Source organism: Protopterus annectens, chromosome 2.part1, assembly GCF_019279795.1.
Source record: "Protopterus annectens isolate FY-2018-M chromosome 2.part1, PAN1.0, whole genome shotgun sequence".
NCBI lineage: Eukaryota > Metazoa > Chordata > Ceratodontiformes > Protopteridae > Protopterus > Protopterus annectens.
Window position 1 is genome coordinate 1,487,404,046 of NC_056729.1, and position 23,581 is coordinate 1,487,427,626.

Below are 23,581 nucleotides of genomic sequence, written 5' to 3' on the forward strand. Positions count from 1 at the left end.
CATTCTCTTGAATTCCTGTTTGGAACCAATTAAAATTCCTACCTGTAGCTTTTGGCTTTGGGTAATGGGTTCTATTTTTGTATTCTTTAAGATCTCTATCTATTTTATTATATTTCCTGTTTTGTACTTCAAAACACTTGGCTTCAGTGTCTTTCAGTACTTTGAAATATTTAAGTTTCTCCTCTTCAATAGTGTATATAAAGTCAGAGGTAAGGCTGTGATTTAACTGTTCTATTCTTGAACTAAGTTTTTCAATTTCACAGTCATTGTTTTTAATGATAGCCCTCATAACCTCCACCCCACATTTTTCAAAAGCCAGTATCAAATCATTGTGAAAGTCATTTCCTTCCACTACATTATTAGGGTACTTACAAATTCTAAGTCCCTTAGGTATAATATTTAAAGACAGACAGTGTTTTAAGTAACAATTGTCCATTTGTAACATTTTCAATTTGTATAAAAAATATTCAAAATCCTCTAGTCTTGTCTTATATGTCCCATTGTTAAATAAAGAAGTTGTTTCCTTTTTAAAGTCATATTTAGCAGTGAAAATGTCAGCAAAAAGTTTCTGTGTACCTTCTAAGGCATTGCCATTACTTCTGGCTCGCTGAAATCGAGAATTGCTTCCATTTTCGTTTGGAACAGGCGAATTTCCTTTGTGCAAAACCCTATCAAACAGCCTTGGTGTGTCATTAAGGCTGTTCTGTGTTTCATCATTAGTCTCCATTGTATGTTTGCGAGCAGTACGCTCCATTTCACCCCTCGCTCTGCACTCCGCTTCCTGGTTGTCCCTCGGAGGTAGCGACGTCACCAGCGTGGAAACCGATTGGGTCAAGGGAGTCAGAAGGCCAATGAGCTGTGTAAGCTGCCCCACAAGTTTGCGCAGTTCTCCCAACTCGGAGCTACGTTGTGTATTTCCTGAATTGGAACCGGAGTTGCCCAAGAGATCCATCCTTTCGAAAACTAATAAACCGACACAGGAAGGTGTCCAACGAAACAAGTAAACCAAATAAAGAGCACCAACGGACCGAGGCAAGCACCAATAAGTTCTCAAAATCCCTTGTAGTGTAACAGTCAAAAAACAGGCTGATGTAAAAACAAGCACAAAGGCAATGGCAATTGCAGATAACTAAATATAAACGCTTTATTTGTAGATCCGTTTTCGTCGCCAACTTCATCAGAATAAACACAGAACATCCAGTTCCATTACTTTATATACTGATCATAGTTAGTGTTAATTGAATAATCACACCACTCTAACAATTTAAAACCAACAATGAAAACTCATTTTATAATTTGTTTTATGCAGCAGAAAAAAACCTTAAAGTGAATTTTGCTTGCTATTTTATTGTGTTTTTTAAAATGAGTTTTTATTGTTGGTTTTAAATTGTTAGATTGGTGTGATTATTCAATTAACACTAACTATGATCAGTATATAAAGTAATGGAACTGGATGTTCTGTGTTTATTCTGATGAAGTTGGCGACGAAAACAGATCTACAAATAAAGCGTTTATATTTAGTTATCTGCAATTGCCATTGCCTTTGTGCTTGTTTTTACATCAGCCTGTTTTTTGACTGTTACACTACAAGGGATTTTGAGAACTTATTGGTGCTTGCCTCAGTCCGTTGGTGTTCTTTCTTTGAAATGGTTACCAAAGCCATAGATAAGGACAAGGTAGTCCACACAGCCTACCTTGACCTCACAAAAGCCTTCGACCCAGTACCCCACTCGGGCATCATAAATAAACTTACCAGCTTAAATATCGACCCCTATATCACAAGATGGGTTGCAAACTGGCTCAGAGATAGAACCCACATGGTCAGAATCGCAGGTGCCATGTCTGAATCCAAACCAGTTACAAGTGGCGTCCCACAGGGCTCAGTTCTGGGACCTCTCTTGTTTGGTATATACTTCTCTGAGGTTCAGGCTAACACAGGGGGATTATGGCTGACAACGTTTGCAGATGACTGCAAACTGGGGGCCATAATCGAATCTCCAGCTGACACAAGCATCCTCCAAAAGGGTCTCACAGAGACGGATGCTTGGTGCCAGAGCCACGGCCTCAAGCTAAATGCTAAAAAGTGCATAGTCATCCCCTTTGGGAAAAACAAGGTGCCCACAAATTACCACATAGGTGGTAATCCATTAAGTATGGAAGAAGTAATTAGAGATTTGGGGAGCAACGTAGATAGTAATCTCTCCTTTGATAATCATGTTGCCAAAGTGGTTAGAAAGACCTTCTATATAGCCCACCTTATCACGAAAGGGTTCGCATCTAGATCAAGAGACGTCATTGTGCCCCTCTAGTCACTCATCAGGCCCATAATTGAATACAGTGCCCCTTTTGGGATGTACCTTACCCGACACCTGCAGCAACTGGAGAGACCCCAAAAGTACCTCACCAAGAGGATCATGGACTACAAACAGATGTCCTATGCAGCTCGACTAAAGAAACTCCATCTCTACTCAGTTGCTTACCACCTACTCAGAGGCAATCTATGCCTGACATACAAAGTCATGTCAAACCCAGAATTAATGGACATGCTCCACCTCAAAAAATCCAAGTCCCTTAGAGCTACACACTCCAGGGACCTAAACCTCAGCACAAAAATAAATAGGACATGCTGGAGGGACAGATTCATTTCCCAGAGGCTCCCCTCACTCTGGAATAGAATCCCAATTCATGCTAGACATAGCCCCTCGCTGACCCACTTCAAGTGAAATTTGGATGCGTGGATGGGAAATTGCAAATTCACCCCTGGGATCTCTCCTGTATCCCTGCTAGACAGAGGCATAGTAAACTAATCTTAAAAGGGTACCTTCTGTGACCTACTTTACAGAGGCACAGTAGGCTAATCTAATAGGGAGGCGGAAGCCAAATACACTCTGGCTAGGCTTATAAATGCCCTAGGGCAGATAGCCTAGTATCTACCTATGAACCTAAGAAAAAACACGAAAAAGCACTTTCAAACAGTGTGGCAGCCTCACAACCTTAAAATAAACACAATTTCTCCACAGAAAATCGTTTATCAGTGTAGTTTATCAGTTGGATAACTCTACTTTTAAACTGAGAGAAACAATGTTTAAAAGTATGTTACGATCTCGAAACAATCCATTAAAACATAACACTCCTAGCTTTAAAATAACTTTCTTGAAGTGGAACGTAATAAAAGATTATTAAAAAAAATAAGAAAAATGGAAGTTTTTTTTTCTTTTATTCCCAAAGGGAACTTATCTGCCCAGCTAAGGAAAGCACAGAGTATTGATCCTCAAAAGTCTTAGAGTAGCATACTGCTTAGCAACAATAAAGTTTTGAAGGGCTTTGCACCCGTATTTGTTTTTTAGTCAGCTCAGCTCAAACTGCTTGACAGTTTGGGCAGGTGGAAGATGCCTTGAAGCTTTGGAAGATATCTGTCTGTAATATCCTTGGCAGGCTATGACCCATACAGCTAAGGTTACTGCAGTAGTGATCAATATGAAGAACATGCATTGCTGTAATACAGTCTGAACAGAATCTTTGGAATGGGGAGTATGATACACACTACACAGATTGTATGATGAGAAGTACTTTCAGGAAGGATGGGTGGAAAACGCTGTGCTGTCATTAATTGTAATTATTTGTGATAACATGAAGGAAACCTTTCTTATGATCTGATGTCTATTTCATCCGTTCCACAACTGATGAGTTTCGGATCCAATATTGGATACATCCTTGGCCATTTCAGCAGATTTTTGGCTCCATAGCTCAAGCTCCTCCCTTACCCATAATCCCCTTCTTCTCCTCAGTTACTTCAGATTTTGTTTGCCACGTCATATTTTGGACGTGATCACTGTTAGCTTGAGCAAGTTGTATTGGATAAGTACTTTGTTATGTTGATGTTTTTTCACTTTTTTTCACTATTTCTTTCTCTCAAATAAAAAAGAGAGTTTTATCTTTATTCCTTTTTCTTTGAACTTGTAGTTCCTCCTCTTGTCAGTGTAACATTGGACCTTGAGCCCTTGCTTCCTTTTATATGCAACCTGGTGTTGGTACCTCTCGGCATACCATTGTTGGTATTAGTCACTTATTTACATGTTTACCTTTGGGTATTACTTTTACAATTGCTGGTGTATTTTCTTAGCTGATTGTTTTCAGTATTCAACTTGTTGTTGCCTAAATAGCTATGTCGTATAAGCCAAATGGATGTAGGAAGCAGTCAGAACATTTTCTATTCTGATAACCATTCTGAGTGTGTTTATTGCCTGGGACTAGGATATTTGAATATTGAGCTGACATTTGTGCTAGTTTTAACCATAGGGCTCTGGTGGAAAGAAAGAACAAATTGATTCTAGTCTTCTTCCTTCATCTTCTGCCTCTGGAGCTCCATCATCTTCTAAAATTCTTCAGGAGAGGCAGTGGACAAAATAGCAAGGGATTGAGGAATGATTCCTGTGATCACTGTCCTTTAACTTCTTTGGTCTCAGCTTCAGTCAAAAAAAATCTCTAAAACTGTGAATCCGTCAATTACTTCTGGTCTGACCCCAACAAAAATTTAAATTCTTGGATCTGACTATGCCTTCAGATCTGACTTGAGCAAAGTCTATGTCATCTCATCCAAGTTTTTGCCAGAGCCAGTGAGTTTGAGGATGCACTACCCTTTTCTGCAGGACACTCCTCAAAGTCCCTAGGAGCCTAACAGAAGTGGATGTAGATAGGATGATGAGAAAGTTTCTCAGAACCCAGATTCAGTTGGGTGTTATTCTGGCTCTATTTCCCATTGGATCTGTGAGCCTGCCTACTGTACAACCCCAGCCTTTGACTTCTACTCCAATCCATCTTGTGATTTTGGAGATTTCAGACCTGAGGCTTCTGTGTTTGTCTGTGTTGGGTCCAAAGGCCTGGTCTTCTACCACACCGACACCATCTCTGATCCAGATGGCTCCTACTTTGTCAGATTTGGAAGGGTATCAGAGCCATAATGTCAGCATCAAATTGGGAGGGTGTTGAGTTTGACTCCAGTTTTCTCAGAGCCATCCCTTCCTCTCTGAGCCTTGGCACTTGACAGCCTGGGGGATTGGGTTTCGTCCAGCACTTGCTTCCTCAGATCTTGTGCACTCCAGACTTGGTTCTCCCATGGCTTCAGCCTTTGATGTAGTGGAGAGTACCTTCTCCACCTAACTGAAAGAGGCATCCTTGCCCCCCTTGAGTCCACTCCATCATCAAGTATCTACTGTGGATGCTGAGTGTTTTCATCCTGTCTCATCAGGACATCTGTTCCAGTCAAGCCTAGAGGTATCCTCATTTAGGACTCTCCTGGCACTTCCTAGTCCTCTCCAGAGCCTCTCATTGAAGAGCCTTCTCAGAAGCAGACATGTAAGAGGAGACACTTAGACTCTCCGTAAGAGTCTTTAACAAGGACACTGACTTTGATGAAGGGGAAGGGTTCCCCAGGCCACCCCTTGAGAACATCTCCTTCAGTGAAATACTCAAACGTTTGAGAAAGAAAGGTGGTTGGTCTTTCATTCCCCCTTCTCAAGAGGAGTCAGTGTTCCTTGAGGCTTTTGGAGTTGGCTGAGCTATAACTTGGGTAGTCCCCCAGCTGATGGTATGGTAGATCTTCTCTCCCACTGGGCTTGTAAGGATTCGGATGTCAGAGAGCCTATCTTCAAACTCCCAGACAGATATCTTGTTGCAGTCAAGGATAGGACTCATTGGAATAAGGGTCCCCCAGTGGATGATATGGTGGTTGCAGCAGCCACCAAGAAAGAGCTCGCAGAACAGAGTTTTTCTGTCCCTCCCCCTAACATGACATATTTGAGTAGCATGTCTACAGTTCATGGTCCTTCCCCTCAGGTCACTGAATTACCCAACAGGTTATGGGATTTCAGAGGGAATTGATCTAACAAAATACCCTCTTGAGGTCCGTGTCTGCAGAGGACAAGAAAACAGTATCTTCACAACTGGCCACCCTCCAGTCCCTATCTAATGCTTCCATGAAATTGATTTCTCACACTTCAGAGTGAGCATCCAGAGCTGTAGGTTCAGGAATAGCCATTAGAAGGCACGCGTGGATGCACCTTTGTGATTTTTGCAGAGCACCTCAAGTCTTCATTTATCAGTGCCCTCTTTGATGGATCCTCCTTGTTTGGATCCAAGGTGAAAGAGACATTCTCTAGGAGTGAACAAGATGGGAAGACATCATCTGTCTTGGGAATCCTTATTTGTTTTACTCCTCAAAGGCCTTCTCCTGGAACCAGAGGAGTGTCAAAAAGATGTGGTTATGCAAGGTTCTTCCCAGGACACTTGTGGAGAAAAATCCCCTCCTGGCAGAAGGGGAACGTTAATACAAGGCACCATCCCCATGGCCGAGGTGGCCTGCAGCATCTGGGTTTCAGAGGTCCATTCTGTGAGAAGCCCTTTCAGTGACCCTGAAGGGTAATCTTGACTGCTGCACTTTGGAGGATTTGTTTCATTTTTTTACGGTCTCCTGCCCTGTCATACCACAGCTTTATGGCATTCCTAAATTGCATAAGTCTCGGGACAATCCACCAATGAGACCAATTATCTTGGGCAATGGTTGGGCAACTGAGCCCATTTCACTATACCTGCAGAGGCAGTTACAACCATTATTAGGTCAGTGTAATACAATACTCAAGGATATCACAGATTTTTTAGTAAAACTGAAGCGTTGGTATCTGAGTATGAATGGGATAGGCATAACTTGTGATGGTATGTACATGGTTACGATGGATATTACATCATTATTTACTGTCTTTCCGAACGACTATGGGCTAGATTCTATATGTGAATTTTTAGTGCAAAGTTCTTCGTTTACAGCCAGGCATATTGAAAATCTTTGTACGTTGTTTGATTTAGTACTAAAAAATAATGTATTTTTGTTTGATAAGGAGTATTATTTGCAGCTAACAGGTGTGGCCATGGGTACACCTGTAGCAAATACATATGCCAATTTGGTCCTTTATCAATGGGAGAAATTATATATTAATGATGGTGACACATTTGTGAATGATAACCTCACTTTCTACCAGAGATTTGTGGATGACTGTTTCTTTTTATAGAAGGGATCAATAAGTGAGCTCTTGGATTATGTTAAGTTTCTTAATAATACAACTAGTTTCCTGAGATTTAAAATTGAATTTTCTGATAGATCCATAAATTTCTTGGATATTAATCTAACTAAGCAGGGAAACATTATTAATACATCTATACATAAGAAGGAGGTATCCTCTGGAAGATATCTTCATGCCTCTAGTATGCATGCACCTCATGTTTTCAGAGGCATTGTTAAAGCACAGCTAGCTAGGGTTAGTAGATTAAATACTGACAACGCCTTGTTTTTGAGACAAATGGAGGAGACTTGTCATGAATTTAGTGATAGTGGCTACTCCCCAACCCTATTATCTGAAGTTAGAGAACATGTTATATCTAATAGAAATTTGTTGTATGAACCAATTTTTTTAAAGATACCAGAAATTAGGGGTGATACGTTCAACTCTTCATTACATGAGGTAGGTCTGAGATTTACCATCTCATATAGTACCATGACATATACTATTAAGAATATAGTGAAGAAGTACTGGAGGGTACTTATGGCACAGGATGATATTAAATTGATTGTAGGTGAAAAAACCACGCTTTACATATAGGAACATAAAGACCGTGAAGAATATGTTGGGTTATAAAGATTTTGATGGTGCATTGACCAATCATTTTGGTCTTTTAAGGAAAGGTACTTTTTGTTGTCATAATTGTAGCTGTTGTAGTGATATTTTGAATTATAATAGCAGTGATTCTTTCAGTGGTATCAGTTTTATACATCCCGTTTCTAAGAAAATGTTTATTTTTCATTGCTTTGCTACTTGTGTAACAACTAATGTCGTCTATTTAGCAACATGTGAGACCTGCCCCTCCTTTTATGTCGGCAAGACAACAAGGAAGCTTAAAGAGCGTATTATAGAACACAAATCCGACATAAGGAGGGGCTGTGAGACTAATGCATTATCAAAACACATCAAGTGTTATGGAAATACCCATATGTTTAAGTTCAGGGTTATTGACAATGTCAGTGTGTCTGTTGGGGGGGGGGGATATCTGTAACCTGCTTGAAGTAAGAGAATATGAGTGGATTGTGAGGCTATCTGCTGATACAACCCCTGGTTTGATTGCAAGTGTTTCTTTAAAGCCAATACTTGTTAGGATACAACATTCTAAATTAAAATAATTAGATTTTTATTAAGCTTTTTATGAAATGTTAAATGATGAATTATGTTTGCTAAGTAGGGATTTATTTTTATGTGTTTGTCTAACAAATTTTTATATAACATTTTACATAATTACATGTTGCAAATTTTATAATGTTTGATTTGTCATGTGACTTTGGCTGCGGGTCATGTGATGGTTTTTGGCTTGTATTTAAAACAGGTGTTTTAATGTGCCTTTTGTTAATCATTGAGAAAGGGTTTTATACCTGAAAGCATTGTTGTTTGATAAAGGTGACTTTTGCTCAACTGTTGCTTGTTTCTTTTGGCTCTTATACAGCATTATTTTACGTTGCACTTTGGTGGCAGCCAGGGGGCACTTATCTCTACCCCTAGAAGCCTGTATATCCATTACCAAAGACACCTAGGTGGAGAGTGTAATATCTAGAGGTTATTACCTACCATTTTCCCTTCTACCCCCCCTACACAAAATACAACAGAAGAATTCCCAACATTCCACCCAGTCAGATGAAAAAAGCAGCCATAGAATTAGAAAAGCCGATGAGAAAGAATCATCCTGCTGGTCCCCTCAGACCAACAGGGATGCAGAACCTACTCAAGATTCTTTTTAGTGCCAAAGAAGACAGGGGAAGTAAGACGAGTTTTCGTTCAGGCAATCTGAATCAGTTTGTAAACACTCAAAAATACAGATGGTCAAGGTTAAGCCCATCCTGCCACTGTTGCAGAAGGATGATTGGATGTGCTCCATAAATCTCCAGGATGCATGCTACCATATCAAGATACACAGGCACTGCAGGAGATATCTACTTCCAGCTGGCAGCCAGTCACTATCAATTCAGTGCCCTGCTCTTAAGTCTCACCACAGCCCCCAGTGTGCTCACTAAGTGCATGGCAATGGGTGTGACTCACCTGAGACTGCATGCATTCCAGGTTTTTCCATATCTAAACATCTGGCCCTTTCTGCTTCCACCAAGCCTCTACTTATCCAAACCAGGGACCACTTGCTCCATCTGTGCCTTCGACTAGGCATTACAATAAACTACAACGAGTCTCAACTCTTTCCTACTCAGACGGTGGAGTTCATTTGTGTCCATCTAGATACAGCAGCACAGGTCACAAGCTTGCCACAGACTATACTAGTCACTCTACAAAATCAATCCTTACACATCCTTTCACTTCATTCCCTTCCAGCCAGACTAGTGTTACAGGTTCTGGGATCGATGGCAGCTTCAGTAGTGTTGTACCCTTAGCACATTTTCACATGAGGGTTTTACAATAGACTGTGGCAGCATAGTTGTCAATAGGGAACCATCCTCTGACAGCACCCATTCATATTAGTTGTTTGCAAGCAGCACATAGCTTGGTGGATTCATGCAGGCAAAGTTTCTCTGGGCTGCCCTTTTATACTTCCTTTGATCAAAGCCACAGTGATAATGGATGCCTCCCAACTAGGGTGGGGTGGCATTAATGAGGAAGGGCAGTCCAAGGCATGTGGCCCCAGTTAGAGGCCAGTCTTCACATCGATGTAATAGAAATGAGAGCAGTCCTGCTGGTGTTGCAGGCTTTTCAAGATGTTCTCCCTCTAGGGATGATTGCTATTCAGCAGACAACATGTCGGTAGTCTGTTAATTCAACAAACAAGGGGGAGTCCATTCCTATCCCATATCTCGAGAGGTGGTGAGAGTGTGGCAATGGGCAATCTCTTCTGGATGCATTCTGCTGGCAGTGCATATTCCAGGGAAAACTAATGTGCCAGTAGAAAAACTGAGCAGGTCCATTTTGCACACTCGCATGCGGTCTCTCAGTCTGTGTCAGAAATGAAATTTTGTCAGTGGGGCCAACAATGTTGTGAACTCTGTGCTTCTTCCCTCAATTTCAGTTGCAGCAGGTACTTTGTCCTGATCCCTCCCAGAGGGGAAGTCACCAAGAAACTATCTGATTCACGATTGGCCCCCCGATCTTCTGTACACCTTTCCCCCCGTTCCACTCATTCTCAAGCTTCTCCAGAAAGCATTGCAGCCAAAGAGCAAAGTAATCTCTTTACTCCATTCTGGCCTCACCAAATGTGGTTCCCCTTCTTGTGGTGTCATCTAGTTCACTCTCCCTGGATGCTGGATCCTTTTCATGACCTTCTATCTTGCCATCCAGGTTGCCTCACCTGGACATCCAGTCCCTCAAATTGACTGCATGGCTTCTTCACTTCCAGTGATGGCTAGAAACTCCAGGCTTTCTTCCTTAGTTTGCCACATTCTTATGTCATCCTACCAGGAAAAATTATAAGATCAAGCGGAAAAGATTTTCTGTTTGGGCCCTTCAGGGGGAGTTAGATCCCTTTTCAGTACCCCTTCTAGCTGTTCTTGAGTTTCTCATTTTCATTTTCAATAATGGATCTAGTTATTCGACATTCAAAGTACAACTTGCTGCCATTTCAGATTGTCACCTGGGCAAAAAACACCTCTCTCTATAGCCTCCTTGACATTGTGTAAGGCTTTTCTTAAGGATACTGTTCTACTTTGGCCCTTATTAAGGACCCCATTCCTTCATGGGAACTAACACTTATCCTTCATGCTTTGACACGAGCCATCCCTTTGTGTCTTCAGCCATGGCACAATTAAAGTTTTTGTCATGGAAAACTCTTTTCCTGATCACCATGACATCAGCTATATGGGTATCAGAGCTCCAGGTGCTTTCTTCCCAGCCACTTGACTTGATTTTTCATAAGGCATGTGTATCCTTTCAGACTAACACTTTATTCCTGCCTAAAATGATGTCAGAGACGCAGCTTAACCAGTCAATTAATCTACCAGTCTTTTCAAAATTTTCCAACAAGGGAGAGTACATGCTTCAGTTGTTGGCTGTTCATAGACAACTTAGATTCTATATTCACAGAACTAAAGATTCACAAAAATTGGAACAACTGTTTGTTTCCATTTCCAAGGCTAAGTTTGGCAAATTAGTATCAAAAATATTCGCCAGCAGAATCTAAGTTGTTTTAATAAAAAGTCACAAATGTCCAAAGCAGTTACAGCTCCACTTGAAAAAATTGATATCCAAGCACAGAAAAGCACAAATACAAGACTTGTAGTACAAAAACACAATAATTAACTTCTCTAGCACCTCGGCTGTTTTAGCCTTTATAGAGTATATGTGTATCAAAACTAATCTTGGCTAGATGGCTCAATGATGGCATCATTCTTATCTATAAGTAAGGGATTATCATTGCCCAAATCATCTAAGGCACACTCCACCAGATCTATGACTACATCATCTGCCTTTTGGTCTGCAGCTTCTATAGATGACATTTATGCAGCTGCTACATGATCCAATGTTCACATCTTTATACCTCATTACAAATCAGGGCAGCATTTTGCTCTGCTGTACTCTGGAATATCCTTCCTTGGGGACCTCCCCGGGTTTCTCTAGCAGGGACTTTGTCCTGTCAGTTGATGAATGGATAAAAAAGCAATATCAGATGTCAAAGTTATGTACTCACCATAATTCTGCATCTGTGTTGTCTGTTTTCATCCTTCCTCAACTTCCCACCCTCCAACCCGCTTCTTTTTTGATAGTCTCCTAGTATGTCCTGAAGGGTTTTTCCCTTGTCAGTCTTAGTGAGCTCCAGGGCTTCTTCTTCTACTCCTTCTCCTTCTTCCTTCTTTCTGTCTTTGGGTTATACTTTATCTACCTCTGAGGATGGTTATTGTTGGTAATACCTCCATTCAGCTAACCAGAATATGATAAACTTGATGTGAGGTAACTGTGATGAAGCGGATTGTGGGTAAGGGAAGAAGGTTGAGCTATGGAGCCTAAAGTCTATCAAAGTGGTCAAGGATGGCTCTGATGTCAGATCCGAGACCCATCAGTTGAGAAAGGATGAACATAGACAACATAGAATCAGAGTTATGCAGAGTACATAACTTTAGATCTGATGTTGTTAGTCTTCATCATTTATTGACCTCTGGGTTACAGTTCCGATCCTCGAAACCAATCCAGCTATTGTATAGCTTGCATCAGCCAAAAAACTATCAAGCTAATAGTCTACCCACAATGCCCTTCTCCACATTACCTCAGATCTTGTCACTCTTACAGCTAGATGCGTCAGCTGACTCCTCTCTCATAGCTAAGTAAAATTTTTATTTTTTATTGTAATTTGACTGATTGTGCCTTCTGTGGAAGGTTGGGTGCCAGGCTGGCAACTCAACACCATAAAACTCCACTGCCAATGATTAGCCTTTTCTACCTTATAGTGCTGTAGATTTTTCTTACTTTAGTCTACCCCTCTAGCAGTGAGTTTGTTTCCCTTTCCTTTTTACTGTTGGTATTGCTAACTACCATCATTGGTAGGTCCCTTCCCCTCTGTCCCTCTTACCGTTAGGTAGTCTTTCTACCATTGCTGGTAGTGTTTTCCCTTGTGGTGTGAGTGGTTTTTGCTTCTTTCTTCTTTGCTGCCTCTTCTTTGTATTTTTTGGTGATAGTGGATGCATTTAAAGTTACTACAACTGGTTTTAAGCAATGTAAAGAGTGTGGCAGGAAATTGCCAAACTCTGATGAACATGAATGCTGCGTGTACTGTTTGGATGCATCCCATTTGAATGTCGAGTGCTCTAGCTGCCACGGTTTCAGTCATAGAGCCCTAGTAGAGTGTAGAAACAAGGTCATCCTCAAAGGGCTTCTTAAAGCCCCTTTCAAAGATGCCTTGTCCAAGGCCAACCAGTCTCCTCCAGGCTCTGATATTAAAACTTCTCGTTCAGTGCTGACATCTACTTCGGCACCAACACAAAAGAAGTATAAGCACTCTTTTGCAGGTTCCTTTTTAGAACTGAAATCTAAGGTTCTGAAGCTTTCAGAATGGATTGAGTCTTTGACACTGACCCCCTTACCAGTGCCATCCACACTGACCATGACTTCCACACAGGCTACAACACCAAGTACTACTACTTTGGCTACTGTTCCAACAGCGGCACCAATTCCCACTGCTGCCGGGTTGGCACCAATATCTCCTATGACTCTGCAGACTGTTGAAGACAGAATATTTGATTTAAGACCCTTCTTTGGGGCAACTCCCCAATCCCTTTTTAGAGAGACCTGAGTCCCCATCTGGCTTGTCCATTCACTCCACCAGGAGTCTTTCGGAAGTTGATATAGTGAAGGTGGTGGATCAGATTATGACAGCTAGGGGTCTTCTCCCATCTTCTCATACCTCTCCTTCCTGGTGCAGAGGATTTCTCTCCTATGACCCCTTCTTATAGTCTTCCTCTGACCTCTTTGCAAGCTTTAGTACAGTCAACTCCAACTACACAGATTCCAATGAACTCGGCACAGGCAAACTTTTTGTCTTCGGTACCGGGTACGACTCTGACTCCTTCGGTGCCTTCAGGACTGTCGGTTCCCCTGGACCGGATCTTTTCCATCAGGCTTGAGGGGTTTGAATCGACTCCTTTTTCATTGGAGCCATCCTTATCTTTTCAGGCTGCACCGACAGAGGACCCGTCCTTGGTTCCAGCTTTTCAGGTGGGTCTCTCGGGGTTGGGTGTGACCCCAGTTTCACATTTGTCTGTCTTAGTTCTGGGCTCCCATTCCTCCTCAGAGGGACCTGCCTTTCAAGCTATGGAAAGAGCTTTGGCCACTGCCTCATCTCAGGCCGCTTCTGTGTTATCGGAGTCTCACCCCTGCTTTGCTGGACCTACCACCGACCTCCACCCCAGTACAGCGAGCTCCAAGGTTGCATGACTTACCTGCCAAAGGTCTACCCTCTTCCAAATCCTCTTCAGATACTCCCACTGAAGAGCCTCCTCAGAAGAAATTGTGTAAGAGGAAGCACCTTGATTCTCCTGAAGAATCTGTCATGGAGGACATGGATTTCAATGAGGGGGAGGGTGCCCCCTCTGTCACCCCTGGAAGATGTCTCCTTTGGAGACATTCTGGTGATCCTAAAACAGAGGTGTGATTGGAAGGCCAAAGACCCTTCTTCTGAGGAACTCATGTACTTGCAGGCCTTTGGAGCTCACCCATCTACCTCCTGGGTGACCCTGCCCACTGACAATTTAATTAAATTGATCGCTCAGCGGGCTTGGAAATCTCCTGACCCTATAGAACCTATCCTCCGGAGACCTGATAAAATTCTTTCTACTCCTGAGGATCATCCATGGTGGGCAAAAGGTTTAGTAGTTGATACTATGGTGCTAGAGGCCGCTACTAAAAAAGAACTGGCTGAGGAAAGTTCTACTGTACATCCCCCTAACATAGAGTCCAGAGTGATGGACAGGTTTGGGAAGTGGGTCTATGCATTATTGACCTTCTCCATAAGGTCCTTGTCTTTCTTGGCACACTTCACTAGGCTTCAGAGGGATCTGGTCAAGGAGCTGTCAGCTACCCTGGTGAGAGCAGTAGCTGAGGGGGGTTGAGGAAAAAGTGGCCTCCCAGTTAGCTACGCTGTAGTCTATCTTGAACTCATCCATGAGGCTCATTGCCTATTCAGATGAAGAGACGACCGGGTTAGCAGGTTCAGGTGTTGCGATTCAATGACATGCTTGGAGGCACCTGTGTGAGTTTGTGGAACCATTCAAATCTTCCTTCGTCAATGCTCCCTTTGACAGATCCTCATTGCTTGGCCTCAAAGTTAAAGGAACTCTATCCAGGTGTGAGAAAGATGGAAAGACTCTGTTTTTCTGCTCCTCGACGATCCTACTCATGGAATAAGAGGATTGGCAAAATGTGGTTCAAGAAGTCCCAGAAGCCTTTCTAGGACACACGTGGTACAGACTCCCCTTGTGGCAGAGGGGGGGGGGAGTTACAATGGAAGAGCCATCAAAGAGGCAGGGGTGTTCCACAGAACCAGGGTTTCAGGGAGTCTTTTTTTTTCTGGCCAACCCTACCGTCGCTCCTGAAGGAGGACTGATTGCTTTCCTCTGATGACAGTTGGGGGAAGATTCTCCTTGCAGCCAACAGCCTGGCAATGCATAACTACCGATGCCTGGGTGGTAAGGATTATTTCCAGAGGTTATTTAATCCCCTTCACCCTTAATCCAAGGAACCATACAAAACTCCCTGACCCTCCACTCAGTCAGAGGGACCAAGCAGCATTAGAAATACAAAATCTGCTAGAAAAAAGAGTCCTGCAAAAAGTCCCACCAGACCAATTAGGATCCAGATTTTACTTAAGGTTCTTATTAGTGCCAAAGAAGATAGGGCACTGGAGGCCAATTTTGGATCTCCGCATTCTAAACAAATTTGTCCAACAGTCAAAATTCCATATGGTCACGGTTCAGTCAATACTTTCCTTTCTAGAGGAAAATTATTGGATGTGCTCTGTTGACTTTCAAGACACACATTACCACATAAAAATGGACAAAGGCTCAAGAAAGTGTCTCTGCTTCCAGCTAGGAGCCAGCCACTACCAATTCAGGGTGTTGCCCTTTTTTCTTACCACAGGCCCCAGGGTGTTCACAAAATTTATGGCAGCAGTAACAGCACACTTGAGGCTGCACAGATTCTGAGTGTCTCCATACCTAGATGACTGGCTCTTCACCACTTCCACCATGCATTTACTTCTTCAAATAACGGATTTCATTTTGAAACTATCTCAGCAGTTGGGCATCATGGTCAGTCTTGCGAAGTCCCAACTGATCCCTTCTCAAGATATGCCTCAACACTCTGTCTTGTGTGGCCTCTCTACCCCACCACAGGTTGCAGAAAATACAATCTCAGATTCAGTGTATTCCTCGCTCAAGCAAGATACTAGTACTTCAAGCACTGGGCTCCATGGTAGCAGTGATCACTCAAGTCGTACTAGCAAGATTTCACATGAAACTCCTTGCAAACCAGTGGTCAATTCTAACCCATCCTGTGAATCACCACTGATGCAAAGATGACCTGTCCTGGTGGATGCAGTCCAAAGAGATTTTTCTGGGCTGTCCCTTTGTCTCTCCTCAACCTGAGGTCATAGCGACCACAGATGCTTCCCAGATGGGGTGGGGAAGGCTTTATCTGAGGAAGCCAATCCAAGGCACTTGGTCCCCTTTAGAGGCTGATAGGTGTTCAATCAGACAATATGTCCGTAGCCTGGTACATCAACAAACAAGGAGGAACCGAGTCCTACCTGCTGTGTCGACAAGCCTTCGAGTGTGGCGATGGTCCATAACTTTCAACCAAATTCTGATAGCAATGTAAATCCCGGAGAGTTCAAACATGATAGCAGACAAACTGAGCAGATGCATGTCATGCCTCACTAGTGGTCTCTAAATCCCAGAGTGGCAAAGAAGATCTTTCTATGCTGGGGCCAGCCTTGCTGCAAAATTGTTTGCTTCACCCCTGAACAAGTGCAAAAGCTAATTTGCCCTAATACCCCCTCACGTTAAGTCCCCGAGAGACACTTTTCTCCTTGATTGGCTCCCAGGTCTCTTTTATGTCTTTCCTCGTTTTCCTCTGATTCCCTTTTTCCACAAGAAAGCAGCTTGGTTGAGAAGCAAAGTAATCCTCATTGCACCTTACTGGCCATGACAAATTTGATTTCCTTTCCTATGGCCTCATCTACTTCAACACCCATGGATTTTGGACCCAGTTCCAGACCTTCTGTCTCATCCCCAGAGACTGGTGCATCCCAGTCTACAAACTGTCAAGCTGACTGCTTGGTTTCTCCAATTCCATTAGTCATCAGGCATAATGACATTCCATCTCCTGTACGAAACATTTTGTTGGCATCCCATAAACCATCCACCAGGAATCTCTACCTTAGTAATGGAAGATATTTTCTATCTGAGCTTATGATAATGGTCTTGAGACTTTTTCATTTCCAGTGGAAAAAGTTCTAGTTTTTAGCTACCATTTTTGGGAAAGAAGCTTCTGATTCTACTGTTAAGGTTATCCAAGCAGCCATTTCAAATTTTCATAACAGCCATGCTCCAATGCCCCTGACAATATCCCATCCTCCTTCCTAAAAATAGCTGCAAATGGCATCGCTCTCACCATTAGCATCTTGATTAATAGGTCCATACTGGAATCTTATGTGCCCAAATTATGGCGTACCACCTTTATTCTACCTCTCCGTAAAGGTGGCAAAAACAGTAACATCTCAAACTGTCACCCCATAGCTATCCTCTCCCCAGTCTATAAACGCCTAGAAAAATGCATCCACCTTCAGCTTATGCCATTCCTAACCAACCACCAACTAATCACTCCTACCCAACATGGCTTCCGACTTGGCCACAGTACCACCACTGCCCTTTTTCTCTTTCTTACACACAGTAAACCTTGCCCGCTACTCTGGAAAAATAGTATCTACTGTTCTACTGGATCTGTCCAAAGCTTTCAATACCATCTCCCATCCCCACCTCCTAAACCATCTTTCTAATCTTAATCTGTCCCACAATACCTTATCTTGGTTCTCCATCTACCTGTCAGACAGGTCTCAAGCTGTAAAATGGGGAAAAAACACCTATATCTTCCTTCCTACCCTCACTGGGGTACCCCAAGGATCCATACTTGGTCCAATGCTATTCAACATCTTTATTAACAACTTTCACAAAGCCTTACCCAACACCAAAATCGTGCAATATGCAGACAATTCTACTTTAATCTGCTGCGCCTCTAACCTTCCACAGCTCCAAACAGTGACACAAACTGCTTTCTCCACCACTGAAAATTGGATGTTCCAAAACCACCTTTCACTAAATGCCAACAAATCCAAAATACTTCTATTCTCTCCTTCTAAAGCTTCCCCTATTGAAAAAAACTTATTCCAAATCATTAGCCAAAACAACTCTACTATAGAGGTTGTTCCCTTCGCCAAACTTCTTGGAGTTACCATTGATGAACACCTAAAATTCATTACTCACATCCAGCAAAACATTAAGAAAACCCATATAAAACTTGGTTTGCTATACAGAAACATCCACTTTCTCACTCCTTCCACCAGAATAACTCTAGCCACTACCTATCTACTCCCCTCTCTACTGTATGGCACTCCTCTTCTAACAAACTTATCAGCCTCTCTTTCCTCCAAACTGGAAATCTGTTGCAATAAAATGTCCAAATTTGCAACCAAAGTCAAATTCTCCTCCCACCATTGTACTTCCCTTCATTTGTTAAATTGGCCTGAACTCTCCAACCATCTAGATTATCTCCAAATCACCACAGCCCACAGACTAATGTTTCAACCTTCTAAATGCCCTGCACTAACCAACATCCTTCAACCTTATACCCCTCACAGAACTCTCAGATCTACTCACCAGTATCTAATCTCTGTCTGCAAACCCAATTGTCCTACAGGTCAGCTTCTGCTGTCCTTTTCCTTGGCTAAAAATGGAATTCTCTTCAGTCTTCTCTAAGGACTTGCAAAAATTATGAAACCTTTAAAACTCACCTACATTCCTATCTTTACTCTAACAGGAAATGCAACTGCACTCTCCCCCCCTTACCTAATGATCACTTCCAGCCATTAAACTCCTGACCACCTCTGTCTTCAAGCTAACTTAACACAAATGTTGTTGTTTTTCTTTCGGCTTTTCCTGGTTAGGGGTTGCCACAGCAGAACTCCAGTCCGCTAATGATTGGCAGTAGATTTTTTATGGGTGCCGAGGTGCCAGCTCGATGCCCAGCCTTCAACGAAGGCAGGCCCATTCTATGCATGTCTTTCGAATGGCACTCTACTGCGGGGAGGACATGCAGACTCCACACAGAAGGCGCTCCAGCCGAGAATTGAATGGGAGAACTTCTTGCTGTGAGGCAATAACGCTACTGCTGCACCACCGTGGCTTAACTTAACACAAATGTACATAATTTTGTTATTTACAATATGTAACAACACAAATGTACATATTGTAAATAACAAAATTGTACTATGTATCCACGATGTTATGCCTGTTTCTCGTGTGCGAAATGAAATTGTAATAGCTTTTTCTTTTCCACAATTGTACCTGTAACTAATATATGTAAAGCAAACATTTTTGTAACTAACCTATGTAATATGGAGCTTTTCTCCCGGGCCTCCACTGAAAATGGGCTCCGTGAGCCCAGTGGACCTCCCCGGTCATCAAACAGGAAATAAATAAATAATAAATAAACAATTTCGGTGACCAGCTCTTAATTTCTCATGGACTTTGTAAGGTTTTTCTTAAGGAGAAAATGGGTTTAAAGCCCCCATTCAAACATCCTCTACCACCATGGGACTTGACAACTGTCTTGTAGTCACTTACATTATCTCCCTTTGAACCTGCAGCTATCTGTGACTTAACGTTCCTCGCTTGGAAAACACATTTACTTACAGCTGTCACCTCTGTGAGACAAGTTTCCGAATTACAAGCTCTATGTTCAAAATCCCCTTATCTAGTTTTCCATAAAGACAAGTTGCACTCAGAACAAACCGGTCCTTTTTTCCTAAAGTAGTTTCAGAGACCAACATTACTCAGTCTATAGATTTGCCTGTATTTTTCCCAAATTTTTTTAATAAGGGTGAATGTTGTTCACACCTTTTGGATGTGAACAGGCAGTTATGTTTTTACCTGGACAGAACTAAGCAGTTCAGATGATCAGAGCAGTTATTTGTTTCATTTGCAGGTGCAACCTTTGGCAAACCTGTCTCTAAGGTTACTCTGTCAAGATGGGTAAGAGATTGTATTTCCTTTATTTACACTAAAAAGAATCTAAATCTTCCTATGCTGGTGAAGGCACATTCCACCAGCTTTATGGCGACATCAGCTGTTTTTCATTCTAAAGCTTCCATGTCCGAAATTTGCACAGCTGCAACATAGACTACCCCACATACCTTTATTACTCATTACAAATTGGATATGGTCTCCAGTGGGAGAACCTCCTTTGCTTCTATGGTTCCCAGGAATGTACTTCCATAGTGCCACCCAAGATCTAAGGTAGCTGGAGACTCTGTCCCAGAAGTCAAGAATAGATGAAGATTGACAACATCAGATAAATAAGTTATGTCTTACCATAATGTTCCTTCTCTGTTGTCGATCTCCATCTGTTCTTGTGTCCCACCTCACCTGCCCTCTCCTATAGAGTCCTGGTAGAGCGACTTACTAGCCTGGGATTCCCTGTTAGGATACACCTTGGACATGGCTTCTGACATGAGCTAGGTCTCACTGTATTATTTCTGTAAGTCTACAAACTTGATCTGAGGTAATGTAGAGAGGGGCATTGTGGGTAGACTATTAGCTCGAGAGCGTTTTGGCTGCTGCGAGCTGTATAACGGCCATATCAGTTTCGAGGATTGGAACCGTAACCCAGAAGTCAAGAATAGATGAAGTTTGACAGCACAGATGGAACATTATGGTAAGACTCAACTTCTTTTTTATGTTGCCCCAAAACAAGCATTGCAGGATAAGGTGGTTCTGAGATGTAGTGACAGCTTTCAAGTGTTATAGCAAATGCTGCAGATAATGAATGTATATTTTCTGTTTATTCTTCCAGTTACGTGTCCCTGTCAGACAATCAGAAGACTGGTTTTAAAGCTCGGGAACTAAAGTCAGTCCATCTTGATGCAGTTGGGCAGTACCTAAAACTAACTTTCCACAAAAATTATGTCAACCGATACAACTTGTACAATCAGGTAAGTCAATTGATTTCTTTAATTAGAAACTTAATTTACCTTATTGTTTGGGACAAAAGCTTAGAGAAAATCATTGGAACCAGGAACATATTTACAGCTGTGGATATTTTTATTATAAAAAGATTTCATTATAGGCACAACTTTATTTATTGCTGTTATAACTAGCAATTTTAAGGTAATAATGAGTCTTATAATATTAAGTGTGTGCCTGCGTCTGTATGCTTATGTATGTGTTGAATGAATGAGTGAGAGACAGTGCTTGGGTGTATATGTGTGTGCATGCTTATGGATTTGTTGAGTGAGTCAGAGAGAGAGAGAGTGTGTGTGTGTGTGTGTGTGTGTGTGTGTGTGTGTGTGTGTGTGTGTGTGTGTGCACGCGTGGCGCTTATCTTGCAGTAGACTGGCATCCTATCCTGATGTTCCTTGTTTGTCAGCATATCCATGGTTCCCTATGAACTGGATTTGGATAAAGTGAGTATTTCAAACTGAATAAGCAAATTAATTGTTAAATGTAGAACTGAGAGTTTAAGCCTAATAGTTTAACATTATAGTATCCCCCCCAAAAAAAACCATCTGAGTTGCACTGTGCAGATATGTGATTTTTTTCTTATCAGCACAGGTACATCTTACTTTATATGTGGGGAAGTAGTTAATTTGTTTAGATATCAGTAACAACAGTAGTAGCATGATATTTCACAGGAGAAATATTAACATGTCATAGATTCATGCTAGCAGACTTCTGAGAGATGTTTGTTTGTGTGTCTGGTATATAGGCTGACATGCTGTTAAATTGTAGGGAGTTTGGCATGTTTTCATTTATCTGTCATATTATTGTGCTGCTGTGTGATGGCTCCCTGTATGGTCTGCCAGCACATACATCACTAAGAGCCTATATATCAAGTTGGGGTATCTGCAAGCAAGAATTCACAGAGAAGCGAGTCCCATCCAGAGTGGGTCACTGAGAAGTCTTCTGTGGCATGGGACCTGCAGAGGATGGGACTGTTGAGAGCTGGCATTGGACGAGCCTGAAGTCATCAGTTTTTATGACAGAAAAAAAAATAATATATGTGTATATGTATATATATATATATATATATATAGGTTGTGTGTGTGTGTGTGTGTGTGTGTGTGTATATATATATATATATATATATATATCTATATATACTTAGCATAGAGCCACGCATATAGTTCTGTTCAACATATAATGCTTGCACAAACAGTGATCAGTGTCCTATAGGATGCATGCACACACGCGTGTGCATATATATATATACATATATATATATATATATATATATATATACATATATATATATATATATATATATATATATATATATAATGTGTGTGTGAGTGTATTTCCTTTTTAATGTAGGGAGGAACTTTATAACAGAGTTAGTGGATATAAGAAATATTGTAAACCGTAGATTTGTTTAAACAAGAAACATCTTAATTGAATTATCACTTATGACATAAGCAGTCATACATTTATATAAAGAAAAACAATTCATACTGACATATTTTCATTTGCAAACATGTTTGTGTGTATCATATAATCTTCTGAATAGTCATCGTCAAACATTACATAGCTTATTCAATTCCTGTCTTCCCTTTATATCACATATAATCTCCTATACAGTCATTGTCAAACATTACATAGCTTATTCAATTCCTGCCTTCCCTTTATAAAACGTATAATCTTGGAGTACACTTAGTACTCATTTTCCACAAACACTCTTATCGCCAACTTTCAGTACAGTTTTGTCAGAATAAATTCTTCCTGCCAGCAGGATTGCATCTTTACTAAAATGTCTTTGCCTCTTTCTCCATGGCCAGATTTGGAGCATACACACGATGTGCCCTTTCAGTTAATGGCTCATGCTGTGGAATCAAAACAACGATGGTGCTACTGCCAAATACAAGCGACACACGACTATACCACACCAAAAAGTTCATTACATAAAGCTTTCGGGTCTACACCCTTCATCAGTACAAATCAACTGCATTAATACAACATTTAAATAAGAGAAATCATATAGTCACATGCTTCAGCCCATCCCACTACCTAACAAATAATCAATTCTTAAAGAAATAGCATATTATATAAAAACATACTATAATATGTCCACCAATAAAATGCAAAATAAAACTTAAAACAATGAAGAACCAAACATAAAACTTACTAATCAATAAAAAGAACAGGTTGATCCAAGCGTTAGCAGGAGCCAATGCTTCAAAAGTATAAAGTCCAACAAAAACGATGTAAGCCAGATGTATTAAAAGCCACTGTTTATTCCAAGAGATAAGCGCTTTCGCATTGCTGCTTCATCAGATCTCATACAATTGTGCATAATATGCTCCACATTAAATACTCTAAAAATCAAACCAACACTTCTACGTCTATTAGCATTTAAAAGAGAAATGCTCTCATTAACTCTTCTGAAACTGAAAAGCTATCAGACATAGCTAGTGAGTAGAAAACATGTTAATTAAAAATGCATACTGAAGTGTAGGCAATATTAAGTACAAAAACTGTCATGTATATATAAAAAATCTAAGTCCACATTAATAACATAAATAAATCATACATACTAAGAAATTCTATAAATAGATATAGCAGCATTGAAAAGTCAAACCAAAGCAGCTATGTAAAAGTCTAGCTTATAAGTATAAAAACTGTCATGTATAATATTTAAAATACATATTAAAAACTATACTAAATAATTCATACATATTAAAATAAATCACAAACATGTACAGGTCACATTGGAGCAGCTAAACAAAAAATCCAACTTGT

The 23,581-nt window shown here is 41.2% G+C and overlaps 1 protein-coding gene across 1 annotated transcript in view; it reads left to right on the forward strand.

Annotated features, from left to right (window-relative positions):
- The window catches only part of CEP104 (centrosomal protein 104), a 2,320,447-nt gene that overhangs the window by 201,744 nt on the left and 2,095,122 nt on the right, over positions 1–23,581 (forward strand). Inside the window, 1 exon segment of the mRNA XM_044062948.1 lies at positions 20,643–20,781. Within this exon segment, the coding sequence (XP_043918883.1) occupies positions 20,643–20,781 (139 nt within the window).